The sequence below is a fragment of the Vicia villosa genome, unplaced genomic scaffold (genome assembly GCF_029867415.1).
Source record: "Vicia villosa cultivar HV-30 ecotype Madison, WI unplaced genomic scaffold, Vvil1.0 ctg.000014F_1_1_4_unsc, whole genome shotgun sequence".
Lineage (NCBI taxonomy): Eukaryota > Viridiplantae > Streptophyta > Magnoliopsida > Fabales > Fabaceae > Vicia > Vicia villosa.
Window position 1 is genome coordinate 37859 of NW_026704944.1, and position 12143 is coordinate 50001.

At 34.6% G+C, this 12143-nt stretch overlaps 1 protein-coding gene across 1 annotated transcript; it reads left to right on the plus strand.

Annotated features, from left to right (window-relative positions):
• Positions 1 to 1933: 1933 nt before the first annotated feature.
• On the plus strand, positions 1934 to 10060 carry LOC131621925 (probable methyltransferase PMT6). Its single transcript, XM_058892992.1, has 7 exons — positions 1934 to 2261; positions 2344 to 2758; positions 7487 to 7776; positions 8564 to 8950; positions 9091 to 9337; positions 9441 to 9579; positions 9676 to 10060. The coding sequence occupies exons 1-7, from the start codon at positions 2090 to 2092 to the stop codon at positions 9832 to 9834; spliced, it is 1809 nt and encodes a 602-aa protein (XP_058748975.1). The 5' UTR covers positions 1934 to 2089; the 3' UTR covers positions 9835 to 10060.
• Positions 10061 to 12143: the final 2083 nt, after the last annotated feature.

The window sequence follows — 12143 nt, forward strand, 5'->3', positions numbered from 1 at the left end:
TTATTTTAATTAAATAAAATTTACTAACTCCCAATAAAACCCAACGAAATACCACATAATTCACATAAATTCTGTAATGCATTTTAATCACCCAAATAATTAAATTAATCGAAATCGGGGCTTATAACTCACCCCCTCAATTAATGGACTTACACAAATAAAAGGAGGGACTTGTCTCCCATTAATAAGATTGCCTTCAACTGAGACACCTGTCTCCCATACGAAAGTTTCATGCCCCATACATACCATGGGATAGAGCTCGAAGGAAGCCTTAAAATACTCTTCTCTTTACAAGCCCTCGTGCTTGAGAGATTGTGTATTGTTATATTTGTGATATGTACTAAATAGGGGCGACTATGAGATCTCTGCCTAGCATGGCATCTCTGGGGCGACATCTTTATAAAACATGGGCCTCGCCTTTAGGACAGGTGACATGTGTAGTATCGTTACCTTCCCATTAGTCATATGAGAAGGAGTCACACCACAACTCCCTAGAAAGTAGGTAATCAAGAAATCCCTTAGTCAAAGGGGAGCGGTTACGGCCTTGAAGGGTTTCTAAACCATAGGCCCAAAGAGCCCCATATATATATTTCTCTCTTGATGGAAGAAAGGACATGCCATAACTTACACGCTCATACCTAAGCACTACATTGATATACAAAGACTCTCATCTCACGCGAATATGTCTTCTAAAACCATCATAAAACCATCATACGAGGCTTATCGCCGCTGCGGACAAACCATAAGCACCGTAAATTGTTATGAATCTACGAAAGCCTTTAACTACTACTCCTAAGGATGTCAACTTGCCTCCGTTAGCAGGGATTCCCCGTTTGGGGCCCCAAAGACGAGGAATTTTCTCCCGCGGGGACGGGGATGAGGAACAAAGTATCCCTAAAGGACTTCAAGGATGGGGATGGCGTAAATATCCCTCGCCCCGTGGAGTCTCCGCCCCGCCTAAAATAGCATAATGTCCTTAATTTGTATATATAATTTTAAATTATTATGTAAGTTTATTTGTCATTTCATATAATTAATCTTATACACAAATTTAAAATATATATGCATTGATAGTAAGAGAGTGAGATCTAAATGATTATTTCAAGTTTTTTTTAAGTGTGAAATTTTGGTGGTCATGACACTCAATATTATAGATTAAATATTGTTAAAACGATATATTTATCATAAAGGAATAATTTCTAAATTTCTCCTGGTTAGTTTTTGAAGTTTTTAATGTTAATTTGGTTTAAAATAAAAAATAAAAAATCATGTCTATGGATCTCTACATGAATCTTGGGGATCCGCGGGAAGAGGGATGGAGACAAAATCTCCCTATAATGGAGATCCGAAGCGAAAATGTGGAATAAATTCGAGGGCGGAGATTATGATGGGAATGTATCCCTGCCTCGCTCCACCACATTAACATCCCTAACTATCCCAAACCCTTATAGAGACACCATTCACACACGCACTTTTAATATTGATAGATAGATTGTTGTTTTTTTTTATTATACCCATTGGTATAAACAAAGAAAAAATTATTGAATTGTTATAAATTTATTTAATAAGGTAAATATTACGCACAATATAGTAATTTATTTATATATTATATTAACTGACAAATTTGAATTAATCTATAATAAAATTAATAAATTAATAATTACTTATAATATCTATAATATATATATATATATATATATATATATATATATATATATATATATATATATATCAAATTAACTAATAAGTACTATAATTAAGTTAGTATAAGAAATAAGGCAATAAACGGTAAGAATAGCCTTAATTCATTAACAGAAATATATCCAATGTACAATGTGGACATTAATACAGAGGAAGTCCACGTGTGTCTCGGCGCCAACCGTCATTACTCGGATTAATATATCCATATAATAAATTGACTTAATGGAAGGTTTCATTTCAGAAAAACAATTAAGAAAATTGAATAAAAAAAAGAAGTGAGATTTCATTTCACCGATCTGAAAAACCTATTAGCACAGTTCGAAGCTCTGTTTCAGTCTCATTCATCAATCATCACACATGCAGTTGAAGCAGTGAAGAACTAATAAGCATGGCGGGTTTTGCTATTGGTTCCGCCTTTGATTCTAAATCTGGCCAAATCATAATGGCTGCTTTACTCTTGATGATTGTTTCGTTTTATGCCGGAACCCTTTTTGGCAACAATGCTCCCCTTATCTCCAACCTTCCATCATCTTCATCCAGCACTCTCTCTTCGTCTAATGGTAACAACCTCGCTACAATCTCTCATTGAAATTTCAGATTTCTGCTTTGTTACTGATACAGAAATATTTTCAATTCTTGTAGGAAGTTTCGGATTTACTAACAAAGTTGCCCTCACTTACCGCAAAACTCCGCTGGTAGTTCCTGAGACTGGGGTTAGTGTATGCCCGGTGAGGTTTAATGAGTATATTCCCTGCCACGATGTTTCTTATATCGCCACATTGATGCCTGATCTTGATGTTTCTAGAAAACAAGAGTTGGAGAGACACTGTCCTCCGCTTGAAAACCGCTTGTTTTGCTTGGTTCCACCACCGAAGAATTATAAAATTCCTATCAATTGGCCTCTTAGCAGGGATTATGTTTGGCGGAGTAATGTTAATCATACACATCTTGCTGATGTCAAAGGAGGCCAAAATTGGGTCCATCCAAAGGATCAGCTTTGGTGGTTTCCAGGTGGTGGCACGCATTTCAAGAACGGAGCATCCGAGTACATAGAGCGGTAGGTATCTTCTCTTCGGTCATTTATGTCTCTTCTTTTGTTTGTTTTTATTTCCCATCCTTTAAGCATGAGAATAACAAACATTGAGAAAATCATAAACAAGGTAGTTAGTAGTGTGAGAGCTCTCATAACAAACATTGAGAAAATCATAAACAAGGTAGTTAGTAGTGTGAGAGCTAGTATTGGAACATTTAGTAATACGGGGGCCACACATAAGTTTGATGAAGCCTCCAATATTATTGATATTGATATTGGACTTTAAAGGCTTGAATACAATTACACACACGCTTGTCTATTTATAGGTGCTTGAGGATGTTTCTAGAGTAGAACTATCTAGGCTTTTGTTTGTCTTTTCTACATTACATAGAATTTTCTAGGCTATAAGTTAATCTAAGATTTATTGGAATAATCTAAAAATATATAAGAACTTTATACTATTCTAGTTTTCTCTAAACATTGTCATTTATCTTTGCTAGAATATTCTAGAAATGGCATCAATTTCAACACTCCTCCTTGATGCATATTTCAGTAACTCCAAGTGTAGTCCATAGTTGTTCAAATGTGAATTTCTGAAACTATCTCCTCATGCATTGATACTTTTATGTAATATACTTTATTTTGAAAAGCATTATCTCCACCATGATTCAATTTTGTCACAATGATTGTTATTAAACTCTTTCTCCTCATTGTTGAAAGCTTTTGACGAGAATTATTCCCGCTCCTTAGTTGCGCTTGTGATCTTCCTTGTTTGTCTTGTTAAAGACTTCTAACAAGGACCACTTTTATTGTCTAGTTGCATGTGAATCTCCTTGTCGATCTTATTGAATAATTTTGACAGGGATAACTCTTGCTTCTTAGTTCCTTATGAGTCTCCTTGTCGTTCTTGTAGAAGAATTTTGACAAAGACTCATTCTTGCTCTAGTAGTTGCATTTGTCTTCTTAGGCTTGTATTCAAGTTGAGCCAGAGAGGTCACAGGTCTCAAATCGCCCGTGCTTGTACTCTATCAGAACTCGAGCCTTATTTGCCATAGGTTTACGACATTAGTTGGACTTGAAAATTAGAGGGTCAACTTGTTAGGCTACATGAACTCCTCTCTCATTTTTAGTTTTGGGTTTGAGCTCAAACAGAGTCGGGCCGTTTGCCTACTTGTACTCCTTTGTGTTTGAGTCAGAGAACTCATTTTTTAGTTTTAATCAAATAGTTGGTGACAAGAAGAAATAGTTTGTTACGTGGTCCAGTGAATTACCGGACCTAGCTCGGATACCATTGTTAGTATTTGAGGTAGTAGTGATAGTAAAAAGCCGAACCTAGCTCGGATACCATTGTTAGTATTTGAGGTAGTAGTGATAGTAAAAAGTTTAGTTGGATAGTGTAAAAAGCTCTGGTTGATAGTGGAAAGATAATAGCAACTTAGCAAGTAGTGTGAAAGCTAGTATTTGAGCATTTAGTAACACGAGACAAGAGGCAACACATAAGTAATTAACTTATTGTAGGAGGTGAATATTAGTATGATGAAGCCTCCAATATTATTGATATTGGATCTTAAAGGCTTGAATATAGTTACACATATGCTTGTCTATTTATAGGTGCTTGAGGATGTTTCTAGAGTAGAACTATCTAGGCCTTTGTTTGTCTTTTCTATATTACATAAAATTTTCTATGCTATAAGTTAATCTAAGATTTATTGGAACAATCTAGAAACATATAGGAACTTTAGATTATTCTAATTTTCTCTAAACATTGTCATTTATCTTCGCTAGAATGTTCTAGAAATGTGCATCAATTTCAACACCAAGGAACAACTTTAAAAAACTTGAAACAAATAATTCAAAAAAAATAAAAAATAAAAACTTGAAACAAATAAGGATTCTTGCATTTTCAGTGTCACATTCTCGAGAACTATTTCAATCTTGAAAACAAACACACCTTAATATAGTATTAGTAGCTCTAGGTTTTCAATCTAGGGTTTAAAAGTTAGCACTCTAGCCATCACACAACCTTCTTCATGGCCGGGAACCAAAATCAATGAAAGCAAGCTCTTGCAGATTTGGCCGTTAACAATGAACATCCCCTACCATCGCGCGGCGGAAGCCTTAGAAACGGGAGCAGTAACAAGCCTTGGTGTGATCATTGCTATCATGCATGACACATAAGGGAGACATGCTGGAAAGTCAATGGAAAGCCTCCGAATTGAAAGAAGAAAGGTGGTCATGACTAATGAGAGTTGTGCGCTCCAAGCTAGTAATTCTAATCAAGGGAAGGAGTCATCCTCAATTCCGTACTCATTGTGTTTTTTAAGCATTTGAACTCGTGGCAAATGATTGACAGTGTTAAGGAGAGTGTAAGACTCTACTACTTTAATCTTGATTCTGAATCACAACTACCTACTAAACAAATAAGTTCTCATTTAAGTCTTTTTTTCTTTGAATAATGATGACAACATTATGTTATGGCATTTACGAAAATAATGAACTAATTGAAATGCCACTAAATGACGAGTCATCCCAAGAAGATAGACTTAAAGTGAGAAACAATATTTGGAAAGGAAAGATCTGTGAGAAAGAACCATAAAAGAGATGACAAGTCGACATCATAACACTGCCATGAATCTGAACTGTGGATGATCAACCTCGTCAGAAAAAGAAAGGTAAATCTATTTCTGGGTTTGAGAGTCATCTTATGTTTTCTGATATTAATGACCCCATAGCTATTAGAAAACCTGTATGGTCTGGCACTAAATATCCTAAATCTAATTTTATTTCATACTCAAACTTGTCTCCACTCTTTTTTGCTTTCTCTTCACAATTGCCTAGTGTAGAAATTTCACAAAAAATAAAAGATGCTCTAGAAGTTTCGAAATGGAGGGAAGATGGAAGCTCTTGAAAAGAACAAAATTTGGAGTGTCATAACTTTTCCAAATGGTAAGAGAATTGTGGGATGTAAATGGGTGTGTACTGTGAAATATAATTCAAATGAGTCAATTGAAAGGTATAAAGCTCGATTGGTTGCCAAGGGTTTCACTCAAACCTATGGCATAGACTACTCAGAAACATCTGCTCCTGCTGCAAAATTGAACACTATTAGAATACTCCAATCTCTTGCTGTAAACCTGGATTAGACTTTACTTCATTTGAATGTTAAAAATGTTTTTCTCAATGGCGATCTAGATGAAGAGGTGTATATGGATGTTCCTCATCGATTTGAAGACAAATTTGGCTCGAATGTGTGCAAGTTAGAAAAGTCCTTGTTTGGATTAAAATAGTCTCCCAGAGCTTGGTTTGAAAAATTCACACACTCCATGAAAAAACAGGGTGTACTCAAGGCCAAGCTGACCACACCTTGTTCACAAAGTTCTCTCACGATGAAGAATCTCTATACTCATTGTGTATGCTGATGATATTGTCCTTACTGTAGTAGATGGTATAACTTAAATGACAAGAATAAAAGAGAAACTGGTTGATGACTTTGAAATTATGGACTTAGGGTCCTTGAGATACTTTCTAGGTATGGAGGTTGTAAGATTCTTTCAAGACATCCTAAATCTCTTGAAAGAAATAGAGATGAGCAGTTGTCGACCAACGGATACTCCCCTGGATCCTAATGCAAAGTCTTGGGAAAAAGGGGATGTTCCTGTCAATACTGAAAGATATCAAAGATTGGTTGGTAAACTGATTTGTCTATCACATACAAGATCTGACTTGCCTTCTCAGTAAGTGTAGTAAGTCAGTTTATGCATTCTCCTTTAGAGAAACATCTTGAGGCAGTTTACTTGATCTTGAGTTGTCTGAACTCTGAAGGCAAATTGAAAAGGGATTATTTTTTAAGAAGACTAGCGAAAGGGGCGTCTCTATATTCACTGACGTTGATTGGACTAGAAGGTCTATCTCGATGTATTGTACCTATGTATGGGATAATCTTGTGAAATGGAGGAGCAAGAAACAGAGAATCGTAGCAAGTAGTGCAGAAGACGAGTTTGTTAGGGACTATGGATTCAAAGAGTTTATGAAGAACTCAACAAAAATTGAACTACCCTTGATTTAATTGGAAGTTATGCGCATAGTAGACTGAAACTCTGGGAGCCAGTGAAACCACGAGGATGTGTTCGTTTTGAAAATGATGCATCAGAAGTCAACTTAATCAAAGAAAAGTTGTGGTTGCGACTTTGGAACGAGTCTTTATGCTCCCAGTCCCAGGCTTATTGTTGGACTTTATGCGCACAGTAGACTGAAATTCTGGGAGCCAGTGGAACCACAAGGATGTGTTCATTTTGAAAATGGTGCATCAGGACTCAACATAATCAAAGAAAAGTTGTGGTTGGGACTTTGGACTGAGTCCTTATGCTCTTAGGCTAACTATTGAACTTTGGACTTCAATATGAAAATCATAGCAAAAAATTAGTTTATTATATGTAGATTGCTACCTATTTTCAGGCCATAGCTTTGTTGCAATATGTAGTGAGCAAATTGATACTTTTAGCTAAGACACTCACACACACATGGGAGTGGGAGAGAGGAGAGGAGAAGCCAATCTTGATAATATAATCTTACATCAATAGTCAATATCGGTTTCAAATTTACTTGAAAGTTTTGAAGTAAAATGAATTTCTACCTACCTTGTTATTGTTTTTGCTTGGTGCTATGAACTAACTTGAGCATGGAATGCTCTTGTATATTGTGTGAGTAATGCAAGATGCAATTGTTAGTCTTTTGATAGCTTTACAAATGCAGGATTGGAAATATGATTACAAATGAGACCGGCGATCTACGTTCTGCGGGCATAGTTCAAGTTCTGGATCTTGGCTGTGGTGTGGCCAGTTTTTCAGCTTATCTTCTTCCCTTGGATATACGAACTATGTCCTTTGCACCCAAGGATGGTCACGAAAATCAGATTCAATTTGCATTAGAGCGAGGAATTGGTGCAATGATTTCTGCCATGTCCACAAAACAACTACCATTTCCTTCAGAGTCATTTGAAATGATTCACTGTTCAAGATGCCGTATAGACTTCCATGAAAATGGTAATTGGATGTCCTTATGATGTTTAATTAGTTCCAGTTTTACCATAGTAATAGATTCTAATTACATCGATCTCAAGTCAACTAATGCATTGCTACATGTTATAAGTCTCTCTTGATTTCCAAAGTCATGTTTGAAATATGTTCTTCACTATGTCTTGATCTTAATTGATTTCTTTAGGTCACCATTCTACATTATGACATAAATTTAGTTGATGACGGATGAGTAGCATTTTAACACGTGTTTACTCTGGTTTGTGCAAAATACTATTTGTTGTTATTGTTCCTTGTTCGAGAAGTATATTTTTTATATATGATACTTTCGAAAAAGCTGGTCATTTTATAAAAATATGTGTTTAAAACTCATTAAACTAACTCCCTAAACTTACCAAATCATGCAGTGTACTATGAAATTAATTTTTGTTTTGTATTGAGCTAAAGGAGTAGAATTGTTATGTTTTGAACCATTCTATCTTATCAAACTTTGTTGAAGTATTTCATCTTATTGTAGTTTGAATTGTATAGCTTAGAGGTTTTCTTTTTCCTCATAGTTATCATCATCATCATTTGTGTTTTTATCGAATGACCTGGTAGAATAGGTTCAAAAGGCTGCTATGAACACTGATGGGTGAAGATCCAGTTGGACTCATTTACTATTTCTATTATAGGCTCAATCTGGAAAACTAGTAGAATTGCTGCAATCTATATATGTCAAAGCTACCGTTGTTGGCGGATTTACATAGTTGGATATGCTTTAATCTTTGTTACTAATTTATTTTGTTATACTCAGATGGGATTTTGATGAAGGAATTGAATCGCCTTCTTCGCTCGAATGGTTATTTTGTTTATTCAGCACCACCAGCTTACAGGAAAGATAAAGATTTTCCTGTCATTTGGGATAAGTTGATGAACTTAACAACAGCAATGTGCTGGAGACTCATTGCCCGTAAAGTTCAGACTGCAATATGGATTAAAGAAAATAGTCAGCCCTCCTGTCTTATGAAAAATGCAGAACAAAAAGTTATAGATGTCTGTGACGTGGATGACGAATCTAAACCTTCATGGAATATCCCACTTAAGAACTGTATACAAGTCAGAAATTCTAATACAGAATCTTACAAGCTACCTCCAAGTCATGAGCGCCTTTCAGTGTTTTCCGAAAGGCTGAACAAGATAGGTCTGCCCATTCTTTTTTGTTTTAGTGTGCAAGAATTTTATGTCCATATTTAAAATTTTAAATATAAAAGCATGACTGTGGTGCACTTAGTTGTTCATTTCAATCTAATGTGATGACCCTCTTAACCGTTTAAACAACAGGGATAAATCGAGATGAATTTACATCAGATTCTCTCTTCTGGCAAGAACAGATTCGTCATTACTGGAAACTGATGAATGTCAAAGAAACAGAAATACGCAATGTGATGGATATGAATGCCTTATATGGTGGATTTGCTGTTGCATTGAACAACTTTCCAGTTTGGGTAATGAATGTTATTCCTGCAAGCATGAAGAACACCTTATCCGGAATTTATGACCGGGGTTTGATTGGGACTTTTCATGATTGGTAAGATTTTGCAACTGATATAGCATAGCAAATAGTAAATACATTTCAAACACATGTTTTATTGCTCGACTACATCTAATGTTGATATCAATCTTTACATTAGGTGTGAACCATTTTCAAGTTATCCTCGTACTTATGATCTTTTACACGTCAACTACCTCTTTTCCCACTACAAAAACCTAGGGGAAGGTTGTGCATTGGAGGATATCATGCTGGAGATGGATCGTCTTTTACGACCACTGGTAAGGAATCATTTCTATAAGGTTACCTTGATAGTACATTGTTTATTTGTGTTCATGTGAATATAGTTGATAACTCGGCACACTTTTGATCTACAGGGATTTATTATCATTAGGGATGAGGAACATATTATGTCAAGAATCAATGAGTTAGCCCCAAAATTCCTTTGGGATGTAGAGTCACATTTGCTTGAGAACAAAGAAAAGAAGATGGAAACTGTTTTGATTTGTAGAAAAAAGTTTTGGGCAATCCTCTAAGGGTAAGGGTCATTTTTAACCACGACGCTAACTTGTAATGTTATAGTTCTAGTGCATCTGCTTTGTTTATTGGTTAATGATCGTTTTGTGTACATGTCTATAAGGCACTACATTTGTACATCAATTTGGTTTAGTTAGGAATAGGAGTTTAATGTCCTATATGATTAAATCTTTGTTTTACTTCTTAGTGCATAAATGTAAGATGGAAAATGAAAAGTTACTTTAATTCTTTGTTTGAATGAGGTAATAGGAAATTTTTAGAATGTGTTTGAACGAGACATTTTAACGAAGAAATATAATGTTTTGGGGAAAATTTGATTATATGATAAAATTCGAAAAATAAATGTTAAAATGATAAAAATTTATGAAGTATTTTGTCCAAGTTAAATTTAATGATTTTGAAATTACGTTAAAAATTATATAATTTGAAGAAAAAAATTCATGTTCCATTATCCATAGAATGTGAATGTGAAATTTCTTAATAATTTTTGAATTTTATAAATTAATCTTTTTAAATTTAAAAAATTGCAATGTAATCTCTAAATTGTAAGCGGATCAATTTGTAAAATTTTAATTGAATCTTTTCAATAGCTTAGAGTTTAAAATTTTAAACAATTCAATTGATACAATTGAGGTCCATTCATTTTTAATTTTTTTGTTTGGATAAAATATTAAAATAATTTTTATAAATTTTTATAAATTTTAAGAGTTAGAGTCAAATTTAAAATTTGGAAAATATACTAATTTGTAATTTTTAAAAGGCAATTTCTCTTCCACGGATTCACACTTTTGAAAATTCATAATTGACCTCGGATTTTCTCAGAGACGTATCTCTAGACACACCATGAGTCATCTCATCCTCTGTAAATCAAGCAGCCATCTTGTTTTTGCCAAAAAATTAATTCGGAGATGCATATTCGAAAATAATTTTGAGTGCATTTTTAGTCATTTTAACGCAGCCACCTCATTTTTGCAAAAAACTAATTCAGAGATGCATCTCCGAAAATATTTCTGCTTGCATTTTAAACGTCTATATTTTATGTATTATGAGTGTTTTTGGAGATGCATCTCCGGATATACCCCTTAAATTTTTCGCTCACCCATTTTGCGCATATTTTGTGGAAAAATTGTGCGTCCGGAGATGCATATCCGAAAATTGAAGATATTTTTGACATTTCGCCAAAGATTTGGGAGAGCCTATCATGATGAGAAAAATTGCCTTTTTAAAATTTTAAAGGGAATTAGTGTGCCAAAGGTCCTATAAGATAAGACCTATTTATTCTGCACGCTCCATTAAGTCAAAGGTATAAATACCTTTACTAAGGGTTTTCAGAAACACAATCACTAATCTCCATTATCACTAGGATTATCTTGAACAAACTGTCTTGAATTTTGGAGTGCTAACCATGCAATTGCAAGTACTCCCCTTCGATCCGTCATACCAGAGACTAGTAATGTCGATTCAAGATTGACTTTAATTGAAGATGTTGATTCAAGAGGCGCCGCGATCGTAACCTTCAATCCACAGTGCTGCATAATTGAATCGTTTAGGATCGCTCCATGTCCTCATCAATTTGGCATTCATTCTATTTCTTTCCCGGCTTTTATGTATTTGCTTTTGTAGTTGTTTTAGCTTATTTTCTTAATCTAAGATATGTTTTGATATGTTATCTCTTTGTGCTAGTTGTTTTATGAGTTTTTAAGAACACAATAATAAGAGTTTTTACCCTTGTCTCTTTAAGTTTCTCAATTATTAACACTTCCTCCCTCTATTTTTTATACTACATTCTAAAGTTTGGAAATACAAGAATCATAGAAATACATATTTATAAATGTTGATATTCAACGGGTCTCAAACACAACTCATTAACGAACATATTTGCAAACAGAAACATCAAACCTAATAAAAGTGAATCAACTGAACCAGACTCGATGCTCAACGAACACAAAATGCATGTTGGACCCAACCACCATCTCTTGGATCTTTGCCACCCGCCAACTTCCTATTGCCGGATCGCCACCATCCTCACGACTGTCCGATTACATTTTTATTGTTTTTTGACTTTTCAATTTTTCATTATCTTAAAATATTTTTTCTTTCTCTTCACGACTCAAAATTTTAAAATTTTAAGGGACATTTCTATAAAATGATTTAATCCATTTTAGAATCACCAAACCCCTCATCATCAAAATTTTAAATTACTTCATAAACACTAGACATGCCCAACGAAAAAGAAATTATTTGTTTGAGTAATCTATTTGTTTGAGTAATCGGCTCTCTTGAACGCTTAGGCTTTGTACAGAAGTTT